The sequence below is a fragment of the Lichenostomus cassidix genome, chromosome 1 (genome assembly GCF_008360975.1).
Source record: "Lichenostomus cassidix isolate B80296 chromosome 1, HeHo_3.0, whole genome shotgun sequence".
NCBI lineage: Eukaryota > Metazoa > Chordata > Aves > Passeriformes > Meliphagidae > Lichenostomus > Lichenostomus cassidix.
Window position 1 is genome coordinate 109,296,804 of NC_139479.1, and position 18,303 is coordinate 109,315,106.

The 18,303-nt window shown below is 37.2% G+C and overlaps 1 protein-coding gene across 3 annotated transcripts in view; it reads left to right on the forward strand.

Moving 5' to 3' along the window:
* The window catches only part of CADM2 (cell adhesion molecule 2), a 558,998-nt gene extending 541,342 nt beyond the window's left edge, over positions 1 to 17,656 (forward strand). For all 3 annotated transcript variants that reach the window (XM_085075225.1, XM_085075236.1, XM_085075245.1), the window contains 2 exons: positions 8,305 to 8,430; positions 10,019 to 17,656. In XM_085075225.1, the coding sequence (XP_084931351.1) occupies positions 8,305 to 8,430; positions 10,019 to 10,137 (245 nt within the window). In that variant the 3' untranslated portion in view covers positions 10,138 to 17,656. The remainder of the gene's footprint in view (positions 1 to 8,304; positions 8,431 to 10,018) is intronic.
* Positions 17,657 to 18,303: the final 647 nt, after the last annotated feature.

Sequence of the window (18,303 nt, forward strand, 5' to 3'; positions counted from 1 at the left end):
TCTCTCACATCTTTCTTTCTGGGATGAGCTGGGTCAGTCAACATCCTCTTTTGGATCAGTTACCACCCTAACCACAAGCATGCCTGGCTAATCTTCTGGAGATGCACTGACAGATAAAATATACTATTAACTGCCAAAGAGGCACTTCTGCTACAGTTACTCATACTGAGTAGTCCCATGACAGATTAAATTGCTGTTCAGCATGAATAAGGTGTCAGATTCTGGCTGTAAGTGGCTGGTTTACTGGGGTGTTTTGATGTCATTATAGGCTTATAATTACTCTAATCTGATTTGGTAAGAAAAAATTAGTATGACAAGCATAAAGAATTCATTTGAACAATAGGTTTTCTTCCACCACAGAACTAAGTTTTAATTAGAGCTGTTCTTCAATTAAATTAAATCTGCCCTTTTTGGTTTTAAAACTCTCATGAACATATTCAGTGAAATGTACAACTGTGAATCTGTTGCTGCCTCTCTGATCCTTACTCAGCCCTACGTGTTCTTGACTAACTTTATGGGTGTAGCTCTTTCTTACTGGTGAAAAAACCTTCTCCTTCCCAGCTCCTGCCATCAGGAACAGCTTTGTCTCTCTCTCTCTCCACTGATCCTCCCCATCCATTTGTTTCATGCCACTTCTTAATTCAAAGTGTGTCTTTCTTCCCCTGCTTACTTGAGGAGGTATTTACTATTTGAGCTCTCCAGTGATGCTGATTAGCTCTGAGAAGCAATCAGTGAGGGAGCTCATCTAACAGAAAGCATGAAAACAGAATGGCAAAAAAGTCACACAAATATTTATCCTACTTTCCAGTGTGCTTAAACTGCTGGGGCTTCCTTCAGTTAGCAGAGGAAGCTTTGAGCAATCGCTCTCTCAGCGCTCTCCCCCTAATTCATAATGTGTATTTTGGTGAGAATGAGTTGCTTTCTCCTGATATGTGAAAGATAAAACTTCCAGAGACCCTCTGAGCCTTGCCCCAGCCCCTGCCATGGCAGGCAGCAGCAGATGCCCACGCCTAGCCCTTCCCACACAGCCCTGCTCGTGTTTTGTCTAGCAAACCAAAGTCTGTGGGAAGTGACCAAAAGCCACAGATTAAAAGTACTATGAGAAGTGGAGAATAAACTGGCATCTCCAGTTTCTGTATTAATGAGAGAATGGTTTAATATTTATATGGATAATTAACTTCTGGTGGCAGGAAAAGGAGTTCTGTGCACACCTACTCCATCTGGTCTCTGCCCTTTTTTGATGAAGAAAACCAAGAACAGGGATCCCCCTGTATTAATTAATGTAAAATGATGAAATATGTTTTTTCTCACAAAGTAGGAAGTAATGAATCTTGGTTTTCTAGGTAGAGATGGATTTTACTTATTTTTTATTTTAATTTTTTTAAGGTATCTAATAGGTAAATATTTCCAAAGTTCAGTCTTTTGTTTCTTGCAATGAAGGCACTGAGCATTGTGGAACTTCACAAGGAAATGAAAATTAAGATGCTGGAACAGTAGACTCATTCAACTTAACAGGGAAATTCTTGTGTCATCTGTGCCAGTTGTCTCTTTCCCTACAGCCTCCTGTTTCAGTAAATAGAAGTTATAGTTGGATGGGCTGCAAGTGTTTCTTCAAACCCAGAATTGACTTAATTATCCTCTACAGAAAAAAGAATGAAGGCAAAAAGTTGCAGATTTCAGTTCTTTTTTTCCCTAAGACAAAGTCTGAAGCAATTAATGAGTTTATTGACAGCCAAAAATATAATGTTGTCAATAAGAAAAGTCTTTTATGTGCTCTAATTAGAGGAACTGTTCCCTTCAGGAAACTGGAGCTTTTAAAGCAGCATTAAGAGAAAATAAAAAGAGAAAGGGGAAAAAAAATCTTTTAAAAAAAAGTCAGTGACACAGGCACAAAATATGGAACGAGGTTCTAAAGACCCTGAAAAATATTGTTAAACTTTTCATCTTAATGTTGTAGGTATGCATCTCTCTTTTAAGCATTTAAAAAAAAAATACATTTACAAAATAAATAGGTATGGGTAATGCTTTCATTCACTTTGACAAGGGCTACCTACTCACAAATACACATCAGAAGATATTTGCATTTGTCTCTCCACTGAAAGAAGTCTTAGCTTCATGACAGCAGCACGAGCTCTTCAAAAAGAGCTGTAGTTTCAGCTGATGAAACATTAGTGTGGGACTTTTATCCTTCTGGGATGTAGGCTCTTCTTAATAGGAATGTGTATAAAATTCAGTGCTGTGGAAAAAAAAGAAAAAACAGAGGCAAAATTGGCCAAATGTGCTACTGCAATGGCATGGGAAGAAAAGGCTATCAATTCTTTTGAAGGTTTAGAAGTATTTTTTCTGCCTGTCTTCGCTATGGTTGATGATGTTCTACTATTAAAATAGCAGTTTATATATGCTGCATATTAGTACACTGTTTTGTTCTTCTTTGCTTCAGGCACTGAAGGATAAAGAAGCTTTTCACATATTTTAAGTTTGGAATTGGTTAATAACAAAACACATTTTCAACGAATTTCACAACCAGCCCCTTTGGGCAGCTACTCTTTGCAATTTAAATGAAGGTGCAGAAAGTTTCTTCTCCTCCTTAACAATAGTTTCACAAGTTTGGCATACGTGTATTTTAGTGGTTAGTAGTATATTAGAAAAAGAGATTAAAAGTGCCTGTTTCAGCCTTCCAGGCCAGGCAAGGGAAATTGAACTCTGGGGTGCACAAATTAAGATGCTAAAATGGGTAAATTCTACTTACCAGCATTTATCACAGACTGCACTACTGCCACTTTTCCTAAGGCAAATACCTTGTCAGCTATCACTTCAGTCTAACCTTCTATCCATATTGTGAGACAATTCCTACTTTAGTTTTTATCCTACTGATGTAAAACCAGATCATTGAGGTTCTGCTTTGAGGGTTTGGGTTTTGTTTTTTTGTTTTCGGGGTTGTTAAGCTTGTTTGTTTGGCTTTGCTTTAAGTTTTGCTTTTTTCCCCCCAAACTTGCACTGGTAGGAAAAATATTTTGTGGACCCTATGGCTAAATCTGGGAAATTAGTCTTTTTAAAACCCAACTTCGTGCCATAAGCTGCCAGAAGAAATCTTCTCTGGTTTCCATGAATTGTGCCTCCTGGTTTCTTGAATGAATAATAGAAATACTGCAGTGTGAGCTGAGGGGTTATGGGAGGAGAAGAAGGAAGAGAAGTGGGTTTTGGGGGAAGGAGAAAAAGATGAGGTGGCAAGGGCTCAGGTGTTATAAATGCCACCTAACCATGTGAAAAGCTTCAAACAGGATCTTTGCCATACTGGACACCAAAGTATTTGCAGTGGAGAGAAACCTCTAATGAAAAATTGATTCTTGGGCAGAGGTTTTGACTGAAGCTTTTGTCTTTGTAAAGGCATCCATCCTTTGGTATTTAATAAGCTCTGAGCGACTGCTGCAACCTGTCCTCTCAGGTTAGTTATAAGAAAACAAGAAGCTCGAGATCTTCATTGTCTCTTAAAACTTGTAATGGATCCACAATTCTTAAGTAATTTGAACAGGGTGAAAAAGTATAACACAAGCTCTCTCTCTCCTTAGGAATTCAGGCTGATATGAAGAAAAAATTCAATGGGAAATACTTTTAATATAACTAGTTCACTGATGGACTTCAGAAAACCCAAACTGCTTGCTCCCCATATTTTTTGCACTTTGGTCTCTGCTGGTTAGGACACTTCAAACCAGTGCAGGTTTAGATGTCTCATGATTTGGGGTTCCTTGTTAGATTTTCTCCAGAAATGTTCACAGTCTCCCACAATTCATTTTCACCCTCGACAGCACCAGTCCAACAGCCTTTCAAATAAGACAGATTTAATTTGTGTACTTTTTGTACTAACATGCACATTGCTTTGCTGATCTGAGCCAGGTCCCTGAAACCATAGCTTTTGCAAAAGTATGAAATATTGGTGAGTTGTACTGGGGTTATAACAAGTCCCTGAATATGGGAAAAGAAGCAGGAGTCATTTGGAGAGATGTTTCTGCCATATAAATTGTAACAGGGAGCCCAAGATCCCTTATTGGAGCGAGCCTGCTTTGCCACAGCAATTGGTTATTCATGAAATCAGTAAAAGTGACTGCAGGCTGGTGGTTTCAGTACTTCTGTGAGAAATGGGACATCCCTTTCTTTTCCCAGCCTTAAGGAACAGTAATTTATGAATAATACATATACTTAATAACTCTTCACTTTGTGAATGCTTTTTAATCTCCACAGCAAATTAGGACCTTTATTTCCAATTTTTCTTATAGCAGAAATAGTCAAAACAAATTATTGTTTTGGATGCCTCAAAACCTAGGTCATCTCATGCTCAGAGTGATTTTTTTTAAAAAAACTTCAGCATATGAGCCAAAAATATATGTTGATAAAGTTTTGCAATAAAGGGGGCTACTTGAGCACATAGTCCCCAAAATATGCCATTTCAGCATTCCCAAATGTGCTTGTTTTGCCTTTGCTCAGGAAAGCGTTATCTGACCCTTTCCTGCAGCCTGCTCAGTCAAGTCTGCTCTGCATAAATAAGAAGGAAACTTATGCATGAAGAAACTGAAATTAGATGAATAATTAACATACACTTTATGCAAAAGCATGAAAAACTGTTCCAAAATTTCTCTGCTTAACTAAAGTGTGAATTCATGTTAAAATATTCGACACTGAAACATTGTCAGTAGGTCATAAAAAGCACATATCTACTTATTTATTAGGTCTAAGATTTTTATGTGGTGTGTTTTATTTCTTAACAAATGGTACTTTTTTTTCCCTCTTGGTCAATTTAAGAGTGTTATTTAATTTGTGTGTGTGTTATTTTTTTTAGGTTTAGTCACTGTGAACAAACAGTAACTGGGAAATCCCAAAAGTTGAAAATGGGTGCTTTTTCACAGCATCAGCAATCAGTGTTTTGAAGAGTCTTTCTAAATTTAGAAAAAAAAGAGGAAATAAAAGAGAATTACGAGGGTTTGTGGAATTATGTTTCTATAAGGTTTTCTTAGTTTCATCAAAGGATAAAATAGAAAAAGAACTGATCTCTGAAGATCTAGTCTGATTGCAAAATTGTAATTTCACTCTTTCAGGCCATGCCTACTGTAGCTGCCTGTGCTCATGCAGTAAAAACCAGTATATAATAAAACAGTAACAGCATGATCTAATTTTTCTTTTCTATTTTTTGTGGAAACAGCTGGATTGTAAATATTTCTTGCACAGTTCATACCTAAGATTTCCTTTGCTGGAGTTGTGTGTGTCTCAGGGTAGGATTTACTTGGTAAAGTACATGAAGCCCATAAAATGAATCTAGAAGTAATCTGAATACTATTCTGTATTTTGGAAAGCAAACTGTGGAGTGGTCAATGCCCAAGTACACATACAGCACTTTCAGGAACTTTAATGGAAGTTGCTGACACTTGTGCCCAGAACACTTGAATGATTATGCATGTTCACTGCACAAATACCTAAAGTACAAAAAGGCATAGTTTCCAAATCCCTGTATTTCTGTCTTTCAGATACTGTTTGGGCACATTTTGAAATAGTAATTATTTATACCATGATGGAAAGCCCCAGATCTATAATTCACTCGTGGGGCTTCGGTCATTTCATGAAAGGCAAAAGTATAGTGCATTACTCTGTATGCATAATGTAGAACATATTTATATTTAATGCTAACATTATTTTTCTATGAGGAGACTATTCATGAGGTATGCTTCCTGTTCAGAATATTGTTTATGTTGTACAGATTTTCATTTTAAGATGGAAAAAAGGCTTGTTTCCCAATAAAATGTTGGCCACTTTTAAGGTTCTTTCTTCATTTCCTTCGCTTCCATCTTTTCCTTTCTTTCCTTCCTTTCCTTTTTCTATTTTAACAAAGAAATTGTTCACTAGTAATATAATGTTAATATGTCACGTATAATTTTTTTTTCTGGACAAACTTCTCTAGCAATACCAACCAATATAATCTGGCTTTGATAGCAAGGTTGAGATTACAGCTAAAAATATACCATTACTTTCTTAGTCCAATGAATACCTACATTAATTTCAATGTTAAAAAATTTCAGCAGTATTAGAATGTCATTAATCCACACTAATAGGTGGAAACCTTGCATTGATGCTGACTTTAGATCACTTCATGTAGTCACATCAGGTATGTCAGAGAAGGAGTGTGTGGCTCTGTGTAGGAAAACACCTGAGGATAAAAACACAGAGGTGTATTTATCTCAGTGTATCGTGAGGATTTTCATCTGTAATGTTTATTAAAGCTCACAGAGGACATGGGTTGTGAGTCTGGGTGCTGAGCTAAGGCTGTGCACTTCAATCAGCTTTTCGAAAACGCCTCTGGATAAAGTTCTGTGCTAACCCTTCTCTGGATTATTCTCTGCATCAGGAAGTATATTATCCCTTAAAATATCTCCTTTTACTCTTCAGTGTTACTGGGAGCATTCTAGCAGGAGTCAGCTTTTAGTGGGAAAACACATTTGTGCTGCTCCTGTCCAGCACTGGCAAAGAGCATTTCCTGCAGGTCACACACAGGGCTTGGGGACATGGGTGGCCCTCAAGAGCACAAGGCCAGCTCAAGTACAGCCCTACCAGCACCCCCAGGTTCTTCTCAGCCAGGCTGCTCTGGATCAGTTCCTCCCCCAGCCTGGATTGATAGCAGGATTTGCCCTGACCCAGGTGCTGCACCAACACTTGGCCTTGTTACACCTCATGAGATTCCCATAGCAGATGTACATGGTGACATCTTACTGCCACACAACAATCCTGGTCAGCAGAATGTCATCATGGTGTTATGGAATCGTACCTCCTCAGCATTATCAGAGGCTTTTCTATCATCTTCACAGACTTGCCCTCTTTCCTGTGTGAATATTTTTACCGACTTTCCCTTTTGTAAAGCAAAGAAGTTGTTTGCAATCTATTTGTAGAACATAAACAGCTCCTACAAGGGAAATGCCCTTGAAGCAGTGAGAGTGGACTGATTGCAGTATCCAATAAATGCTAATAACATCTTCAGAGAATTACTATTACTTCATAGCAGAGGCGTTTTCATTATAATAGGAATCATACCATGATCCTCAGATTGAATTTTTACCTTCTTCTGCATATATCTGTTGAGTCAACAGTCACAGGTTGCTGGTTCATTGTTAAAAGCTCTGAAGAATTACTCACCCTAAGCAGTGCCATTCCCCATTACTGTCTCCCTGCAACTTTTGTACACATCGGGCAACAGAACAGGCAAATGACCAGCAGAGAATGCTCGGATCTGACAGTATTCCCAGTGCTCTGCACAGAGTTAGGAAAAGGAGCCAACTGCAAATGTGCAGATGACACCAAGTTGTGGGGGAGAGTTGAGCTGTTGAAGGGTGGGAGGGTTGGATTGAGGGATCTAATACAACAGTGTGAGGCCTCAGGCTGTGCCAGAGGAGGTGTAAGTTGGACATTAGGAAGAGGTTCTTCAGAGAAAGAGTGGTTGGGCATTGGAATGGGCTGCCCAGAGATGGGGTGGAATCACTTTCCCTGAGGTGCTTAAGGAAAGACTGGATGTGGCACTCAGTGCCATGGTTTTGTTGGCATGGTGGTGTTAGGTCATTGGTTGGGCTTGATGATCCCAAAGGTCTTTTCCATCCTGGTTGATTCTGTGATTCTGTGATATCTATTACAGCTTGCTCACACTGGATGTTAATCAAGAATTTGTAGTCAATTCACAAACTGATGCTTGAGCCTGAATAATGAACTTTCAGGTTTCCTGATACCTTTATCTCACCAGATTCATGCAGACTCAGCCATGTGCAGAGGAACTTGGCATGGCTGCACTATATCTGCCTTTTTATTTCTGGTGCAAGAGGATAGGAATGAGAGGAAGAGAATATAGAAGGGTTCCCCACTGAGAATCAGTTCTATAAATTATGTATTATGCAGACACTATTCTGCTGATGCTATCCGATCCCCAATTCTCACTTCCTTGTTTTTCCTTCTATAAATAGCTATGTCCAGGTTTTCAGTTGTAAAATGACGAGGACAAAGCTAGAAACGTTTTCTATTTAATAACCTCTGCCAAAGAAGAATAAGGTAATATTTTTCATAACTGTGATGTCCTCAGGGTTTTAACAATCTGGGAATACAAGCAGCACCGTGTTGTTGATAAGATACCGGGAGTAAAAGTGGGAATAACCATGCTGAATATTAAAGAGGGAAATGTCCTATTTTCAGGATGATCAGTATAAAACTTGGTATTGTGAATTTCCCTGTCATTTTTTTTGTCTGTGTAGTACCACTTTTGCTTTTTGTCTCTCCCTCTAGATCCAAATGCTTTGGCTGGACACACTGGACCTGACCACGCCGTTATAGGAGGAATAGTGGCTGTAGTTGTCTTTGTAACACTATGTTCTATAATTCTCCTTGGTCGATACCTGGCAAGACATAAAGGTAGGACAGATTTTCTGGGAGTTCAGTCACTTTGGGAAGCAAGGCATGATTTCACCTGGGAGTGCCGTTCCCTTTTGCCTTCCTGTCTCTGCTAAATGGTTTGAACAAAAACTCTTAGTTCTCAATCCAGCTGCAAGAGAAGTCCCTGTGAATTTTAACCTGTTTTCCAGTGGACTGGCCAAGGCAAAGGATGTGGAGTTAGTTACATGCCCAAGGTCATCTTGTAAGTCAGAGATTTGGAGAGACTAAGAGCTAACATTGCCCCTTGGTTTTTGACTCTTAACTCCAGACACTTGATTGCATGTTCTCATCATGGTCTCATAGTTTTAACCAGAATATATTTATACTGAGTGAACAAAATTTTTAATTGTAATAGATTGTGCTAATATTTTAAGTATATGTTTAAAAGATATTATTAGAAGCCAGCAGTGAGTTTTCAAACCAATTTACCAATGATCCCTCTGGGATAAGGGGTTCATTCCCAGGGCAAGCTTTACTTTATTCTGTGGTTTCACCTTAATAATTCTGCTCCCTTCATTTTCAGTCCCCTCTGCCACTAAAGATAACAAGAATGGAGTGACACTGACTTCTGACTTCTCTATGATTTGATTTTGACCTAGTTAGTTCCAAAATCATGCCTTGAGATTTAACCTCTGTACAGCTTGTAGATCCATTGCTAAAACTCAGCTGATTGCCTACTCAGCCCCCTCAAAAAAAAAAAAAAAAAAAAAGAGTGAAGAGAGGGGTGAATGTTGGTATTAATTCATTAAGTCTCATTTTACAAAGGATGATCATATGCCTAGCAAACATAAATTGATAAAAACATCTTTTCAATTTGATTGGACTACATGGGAGAGAATCAGAATAATTTTTAATGAGCCAGTGAAAGTGTGTCTCTTTTGGTTTACTTTCCTGAATGAACACTTGTACATCTTATGCCAACATAAATAATGCTTTTCACAAACGGAAATTTGACAATTGTACACATTTATTTTCATTCATATCCAGAGCAGAAAAATAGATTTGATAGTATAACATGAATTGGTTCAGTAAATAAAACTGCCTCAATTTTGTAATTATTGGAACCTCCTATGATGCAATTCTTTAAAATTAAAGCATAGATACGATCAAGAAAAAACAGAAATACAAATTATTAGTGGCCATTAAAAGAAAAAAATAGCACATTTATAAATATCTAACTCTTCCAAATTGCTTTGTTTTTGATGGATAGCTATTTCATTAAATAACCAAGATTTTATCACTTATTTTATAATTGAAAAATATATTGCACGTTACTGCAGTTAGATAAAATGGAATTTTATTAAAATATTTCCATAATTTATTGTGGATATACTAGAGTTTGTGTATGTGCCTTTATGAGTATAAACATCAGTGCAAATGTTTCTCAAGCAAATTGGAAAGTTGAGCATACCTTTATGGCGTACACTAAAACTGTGTAAAAATATTTTTCATTCATTAAACAATTGGGGCGTTGTTTGAAATGTACTTCCTGTAATGCAGTGTTTAAAAAAAAAAAAAACCCACCTAATTTTTCTTTTTTTCTTTTCTCTTGTACTGATTCCTACAGGAACGTATTTAACAAATGAAGCAAAAGGAGCTGAAGATGCACCTGATGCCGACACAGCCATTATCAATGCAGAAGGCAGCCAAGTCAATGCAGAAGAGAAAAAAGAGTATTTCATTTAGATGCAGAGCTAGAATCTTGGAGTTTTACTTATCAGGCTGACTGCTGGAGAAAACTGGCTATCATTTCTCAGAATTCATTTCTGCCATCTTCTGCTATCTTTATTAACTCACATACTTGCTATAAGTAGCCAGTTTATGCCAACAATCAGCTGTTGACATCATCATTCTATAATTACAGTATCATGCGTAAAACAGGACATTTCTTATTGCCTAAAAATCATATCCACTGCTCTCTTAACATACAGTGCTTGAATATACAGCCTTAACAATGTTAATCATCATCTTAATCCAAGTTTTCTACATATTTAAGTGTTACGCAGCTTTCTTTTCCAGTTTTCTTTTATCATGTCCCTACTAGTATGTCATAGAGCAAAATTCATAACAAGTACTGTTAGGTAATGTCCTAATTTACTTACAGAAAATGTGAAGTCTGAGATTAGAAGTTTAAAAAGAATATTTTATACCTGTCTATAAGTCAAAAAGCAACTCGTTTTTGAAACATATGCCCTTGGAAACACAAATCGAAAATCTGTTTAGTATAGTTTCCTGTATGCTTGGATTTGGTGGAAAAAAAGATCAGTCCAGTGAATTTTTTGTTTGTTTTGCTTTGTTTTGTTATGAGTTAAATGGTACCTTGACAGCAGTGCCATGTTTCAGTGGTGAAAACGTGCTGAGTAGCTACACAGATTCTGCAAAGTTAGATACTAGAGCTTCTTTTGAAACAATTTGTCCTTCCCTTTTACTCACTTTTGGGATCACAAAGATTAGAGAACTTTCTGAGTAATTTATGTTTTTATAATTTATTTGCTAAACATGAACTTACCTGCCTACTCAAATTTGATGTGTTCATGGGGCACAATTGCAAGGCATTTTAGTATCTGTATATAGTGCATATAATAAATTCAGTTAAACATTATTTGATACATATTCAACTTTTTTGGCAGTAGCTAAGTCAGTCACGAGTAAGCATTTTCTAATGTCCATTATATCCCTTTAGAATATGACTCAAATCAGTATTGAGTAGATAACATGTATTAGTATTTTTTTGTCTGTATGTCCTAGCACTGTTCAGCAGCAAACTTTTCTAGTTCTTGTTAATTTTTTTTCTTTGTTATACAATGGAAGCACAATGTTATATGGAAAGGTAGTTTTAAGCTAACAACCAGTGCACAGCCTCAGGTTTTAAATTACAACCACATTTGATTACTATCCTTAAAAAGTACTATTGAGTTGCTAAAATTCTCAATTTTTAATTTGGCAGTTCCAGAGCTGCTTCTCTATGTTGGTTTGCCAAAAAAAAAATTAAAAAAAAAAAAAAAGAAAAGAAAAAAGAAAAAAAAGAAAAAATAGAAGTGTTAAAACAAAAGATATATGTTTTGTGTATACAGTAAATGGACTAATTCTTTATATTAAATTCCTGTCTATGCATTTTGTGAGGTACAAACTTATGTCACCGTGAATGATAGAGAATTCCTGCCATGCTTTTAGCTCCACAGTGAAAGTCTCTGTTTGGATTATTTCTGAAATTTTTTTGTGTAATTGACAGCTGAAAAAACACATGCTCTTAAATATGACAACAAAACACTGTAAGCCCATCGGCTTATTTCCTCTTCCAATGAAAAGAAAAGGTTGCCATAACAGGTCTTGGAAATGAATCTACACTGGAGAACGCAAGTTAGCCTAGTTGGAGCTCGTTTTGCTCCTGTGTTTTGCACCTTTGACAAAAGAAGTATTTCTCTCTCTGGTTGATGTATTTGTGAAGCATAAAAGCATGATGGTCTGCTGTAAAGGACTTTCTCCTGGGATTTTATTTTTGTGTGGGGAAGGGAGAATTTGGAATACGACATCATGTGGTATGGTAAAATGGAAGATAAAGGTGCTGTGACAGATTATTTATCAGAAGAATATAAACCTTTTAAGGACAATATTAGAGTATTTTAATTGTTTTTGTTGAAGCATTTATCTTGTTAATTTCTAAGAAAAAAGGGTGACGTCAATCAAAGCAGCACTTTTTTTCAAAATATACAGACATAAATAATATGATGTGGTTGAGTGTTAACATAATAAATCATATACAGTATGACATTTTAAAGAAATAAGTCTGCATTGATGTGATTGCATGCTTGTTTTTACAGTTCACTCCATACCCATCTGTGGAAAAATGCAATAATATGTTAATATAATATGGTAGTTTGAGAGAACCAGGTAGGTGCTACTAGACACATTGAAAACTAGTATAGGTTTACAAGATATTCATGTCTTTCAAAACATACACGCGTAAAAGGCTGGCAAAGGAAGTCATTCAGTTTAATACCAAAAATATGGGTTCTTGTCACAGCAGTAATTTCCATTAGCTATGGTACAGTATCAAAGTTTTATTTCAGGACCTGGGGCCCAGTTCAACTCAGCTTTTAAGCACATAGTCAGCTTCAGGCGTCAGAGAAGTTCCCTTGGAGTATAAGGCACTGTTCATATGCTTAAAAACTAAGTGCTTCCCTGGATAAGGGCCTTATTTGCTCGAGTGGAATTCCCCACCAGCATGGTGTTTACGCCTTTCTTCATTCTTCCTAAGTCCAGCTCGCTTGAACAGTAGGGTTGTTATTTGAACCATTACCCAGCCAAGGTCAGGTAGGACCTTCAAAAGCAGGATTGGCCTTGTGGTAACCATTTCAAACCATTCAAACCATATTCTCCAGTGGCCTAGAACAGCATTTCAACTTGGCAAAAAAAAAAAAAAAAAAGATAACTAAATTGTATCATTAAAATAGGGTTTTTTCTCATTGGCTTTGAATTAAAACGTGCTCATTTTTAACCCAACTGATCTTCCATTTTCTTGCTCCTGGTGATGTCCCTTGCATCTGTGCCCAGCAGGTGTGAGAAGCTCCCCACAGATAGCACTTTGTAGGCCTGTCTGGCCTTCACGGGTCCAAATTACTACACTGGGTGCAAAGAGTTATCCCTCTTCTTTTGTAGGCAGAATCATGGCTCAACACTACACATTATGTAGGCTAAAAGCCGGTTGTCCATTCCCTTTGCCCAAGTTCCCATTCTGAAAAATAATGTTTTTATTACGGTGTGAGGTACCCAGCGAGTGTGTAAAATGGAGGCTCTGAGTGGGAACCACCTTTGCTAAAATATATGTGACATCCTCTCCCTCACTCACTTGCAGAGTAGTTTTCTCCAGACCAGGTAGCTAGTTTCTGCCAGTGTACTGTTTACAGTGTCTATTGCTGATTATTTTTAAACTTTTTGATGTAGATTTTTTTTTTCTTTTTAATGCTTCAAGAACATTCTCATGATTTGAACAAGGAAGCGGTGCATCAGAAGACAAGGGGTGCATCATCCCACTCTTTTAGTGTCATCTGACAAACCAAGAGACAGTTTAAGGAACCTGATGTTTTACCTTGAGGCTCAGAGTTTAAGCTAGAACACTTCCAAAAGTTTCCACGTTACTTAAGGATGGTTCGACTTGCACTGAGACTCCCTCTCTAAAGGAAAACACGAAGAAAACCAACTTTTCTAAGCGAGACATGAAAGTAAACATCTTGTGTGTTTTCATTGCGGTATAATATATATATATATAAATATATATAACTATTTCAATGAAAAGAAAGGACAGAATCATCTGTAATTATGTAATTCATGATTGTAACAGCACTGAAGTTACCATGTACGCACATGTACAGTAGCTCTTTCAACAGTTACAGTGTAGTTACATGTAATTCCCTGTAACATAGCAGTTCTAGTGTAATTTAGTGCCACTTATTGTAAAGTGTTACCAAAAGGAAAATGGACTTCTTACCTTTAGAATTCCATTCAAATTAAAGGTAAGTTTATTAAATTAGCATCATTAAATCTGATACTGCGTTTCTTAATTAAGGAGGTGATTTAAAACTTTCATGTTCGCACTGCAGCTTCCCCCACCGCTTACCCAGACTCCTCCAAATGTCTAATCTCTGCACTCCTAGGAACTGGTAATCTGTGATGAACATACCAAAAATCCCAGCTACTTCAACTTTAATTGAACAAGCTGTCTAATAAGGAAAAACAGCAGCGACAAAAATGATGAGTAATGCTTTTTATTAAGTGGCACAAAGTACACACTAAAAACTATGCAAAAATATAGGTAAATACAGTGTACTTACATGTAAGTATCTTGTACTTGCTGTGTATGGATATTGGAAAACCATGTAATTATAATATGCATTTTGATTATTTCGAGCAGGGGGTGACCCCTGACAGTCACAAGGGGAGAGTGGAAGGTCCATAGACAAGCAGTGGATATCCTAATGCAATATGTGTAATTCCTCTACTTGCAATGACAACCGATTTATAAAAATGCTTCATGCCGCTCCTCATTCTCACCAGCTTTGCTTTCCATTTCTTGGAGCACCATTAAATACCACTGAAACACCTTTAGGCAAAGTAAGACACTGAGTCCTCTAATGGCTTTGCTGCCAGCACTCTGAATGGCTGGCAACACTGTTCTGTAATCTTATTTCTGGCTCAACAGCGCAAGTTTCATCTTTTTTTCTGTCCTCAAGGGAGCCTAGTATGTTAAGATGCTGAAATATGCTGCCATATGCCCTGGTATTTTTAGCATGAACAACAGAGAAAGAGAGAGTGAAAGAGAGAGAGAGCTGCATTCTTCTGACCCCTATTTTGCTGAATCACCTCACCTGGAATTTCCGCTCCTTGCTCAGTAACGCCAGGTAATCTTAAATTGTAAGTACAAAATGCTTCCATTACAGAATAGAGGATGCCTTTGATGATAAAGCTAACATTTTGTAAACATGAAGTTTTTGTATTATAGATCTTTTTACTTCTTGACACTTTTCCATCATGCCCTTCCGGGAGAAATGCACCGAAAGACAGATAACATAGAATAGCAAAAGAAGACAAGAATTTTGTAAGCCTTCTTGTGGTTGCCATAGCTATCACCCTCCTTTGTGTCCTGTGTAACAGGCAAATAAATGTATTTAGCAACTGCCATTAGCATCATTCCACACTATACTATTCCTAGAATATGACATCTACCTCTTAGTCTAAATACTAGCTATGAGATATTTGTATACATTTTAAATACTACTGAATCTTTGCTTTAGTCTTGAAATGAGATCACTGTATTTTTTTTTTCCTGTTAAAAATAGGTAAAAGTTTTGCCTGGGTTCATAATTCTTGCCCTGTTCTTATTAATTTTGGTTTAGTTTTAGCTTTTAGCAGGGCATAATGACACAGCCTCAGCTGGTATAAATCAGCTTCACTCTGTTGCCTTAAATGTGGGCCAATTTACACTGGCTGGGGATTCATCCCAAACAGCTTAAAAATAAACTGCTATAACACATCAATATTTAGTCAGCTCTAGATAATGATGTGCAATCCAACTGCAACACAATTCTTCCTAGTAAGGCATGCATGTGTGAAGAGAAACTTTAAAAAGCACATGCAAGCTTTTGAATTAAATATGCAATATCAATACTGTTGAGATATCCTGACTTGTCTCTTACTTATTTAAACATAATATTGCCAGGGCATGTTTACATTAAGAACACTAAATGCATGGGGAGCAGAGAAGGACTATTGCAAACAGCAGGAGAAAATCAAATTAATAGAGAAGCCTTTGATGTCAACAGAACAGAGTAGAAACTCTTTTGAGAGTAGGACTTCCTACAGGGTTTTTCAGGGTGGACCTAGGGCCTCTAAAACACATGGGAGTTGTTTACTTGGCATTAACAGAAGCTAGCACAGCTCCTTCTTGCTATTGAGGAATCTTACCCAGCACTCTGCACTTCTTTTAACTCAGGAGAAAATAAGGGTACAAACATGGTTGAACAGCACACTTCTGTATCACTCCACATCCTCAGGATGCTCCAAGCCTTGTGCGCTTCCAGCAGCCCTTAAGGGAACTCTTCCAGCATCTAGGAATCATCCTGTTGCCAAGCTGTGTTCATTTGCTTCAGCAATGTTTAATGTGCTCACAACCAGACAGAAGGTGTGAAGCCAATTTGATGAGTCTATATACTAGGGGCTTCCAGAGCCTTGCAGTAAATGGAAAAAAAAAATTAAAAAAAAAAAATCTTCATGGCTTTTGTGTTTACTATGGGTCTGTCCTCCACGTTCTGTGTCTTAAATCATTGATTCTCTGCTGGGCTAAAAGCAGCAGTCTAATTGGAAAGGAGGTAGGAAAAGTATCTCCTCTAAAAGGAGCAGTCTGTGCTACTATTAAAGAAAAGTTCAAGGGTTTTTGTTTCTTCTCTTTTTTAAGATTTCAGGTGCAAAGCCAAGCCTGTTGGGGTCAGCACTTTAGCACTTTCCCTGTGTTCAGGGTCAAGCCAGCTGTGTTTCATGTGTGAGCTCTGATCTCGTGTTTCAGCACAAACTGCAGACAGCCTTAGCCTGCCCTTATGCATAGTGCTGAAAATCACCAATGCTATTTTCTTCTAAACATACTAATTTTCTCAGTCTTGTTCTAAAATGAAATGTTGAAGGGTTTCTATAATAGGTTTAAAGGGAAGGGTTTTGAAGTAATAACTTGTAAAGAAAATTGTAAGGATGATCATCAACCCTTTATGTTGATTATAAAGAGGAGGATAATCTTTAATTGGTGGGCTGATTTCTTTTTCATTTCCTCTTTCTCTCCTTTCTATGCATATTGATTAATTTTAGTAAATATGCAGTTGCACATGTCCTTTTTCGGTGAATGCAGATTTGCTTATACCCCTACATAGCTTTCATAGAAATATGCAAATATAACCTACAGTCATCTGCTTCTGCCAAAACAGTGAGCCAAGAGAGTGAACTCATGGATTACTGGATTCATATATGTCCTGCTTCCATCAAAATTGAGTACAGTACGCCTATTGATTTCAAAAGAACAAGGCTCAAGTCCTTAATGCACATGTTTGAGTTGCTATTTAGCTCTTTTTCAAAAGAATTATAAAGCAATCCTTGTGCATCCTTTTCTTTTAGCCTAGATATTTTATAACTACAAAACCCCTTCAGTTCAGCAGGAAGTTTCCTAGAATAAATAATAAGGCATAATTTGTGAAAGGACTATAACAACTTCATCTATTCATGGTCAGTGTATTCTCCTGGGAACTCTGGTGTACTTTGCTCTTACACTGAAAATTTATGGCCCTGGGAAGGATAAATTTGAATGCTTCAGGAATACAACAACTAACCTGTAAAAAAAACCAACAAAAAAGAATCTGTGGGAATTAAACATATTGCACTGATGATAAGACACATTAATTTCATTTTATTTCCTCATTAACAACTTTAAGCAGACAAAATGCATATTGTAATGTTGGGTACATGACACTTGCATGTTGCTATGCCTATATACTTACAAAGTATTCAATGTGTACTTGGTGGCGCTTAAAAATGTCATGTACAATTCTTCTAAACATTCTTACAGGGTTCCCATTTGCACTTCATCTTTCAGAAAAGTCTTGTCAGAAAATTGTCTGATGAATATTATTGAAAAAAAATAAAATTTCAATTTTAGTTATCTGTTGGACATTTCTGAATTGTCTATTCATTTTATATATTACCTGCTTCTTGCCAGTTTGGCAGTGGAGTTGATTTAGACCAGTGGCTGTACATGCAGACTGTTCACTGAGCAGATTTTGCCTTTTCCAGTAGAATTATTGCAATCATATTCTTCTTGGAATATTAATTCTGAGATTTTAAACAGCAATCTAAGGAAAAAATCTGTGAGACAGAATTGCACTTTTGCTCTGATGTTTATATACTATTTACTGTGTATTGCTTTATAGTTTCTCCTGACTGACAAAGTAACAACTGTTGGATGCCGTCCTCACTGTGGGAGAAATTCATCCTTATGAAGAGGTCAAGTGATGAAAAAGCATTTAAGCCTGTGGGACTTAAATGGTGGATTAGCCCTCTTGAAGGAGCTATAGAATTCATGCAAGGTTTTCTGCACCACTTATCATGTTTGAGTTGATGTTGTAAAGGGCAAGGAGGCCACTGGTCTCAAAGGGAGAGGGACAAATGTCAGAGGGAAGAGGAAATCTTGAGTGAGTCTGTGTTTGTGAAAAAGAAACCATTCCCAGGAACCGAGGCACTGTTTGGTACCTCTGTGCAGAGGATTTAGCAGGGCTGTTGCACATCCCTGGTGGCAGCGTTTTCCTGTGACCTAAACTA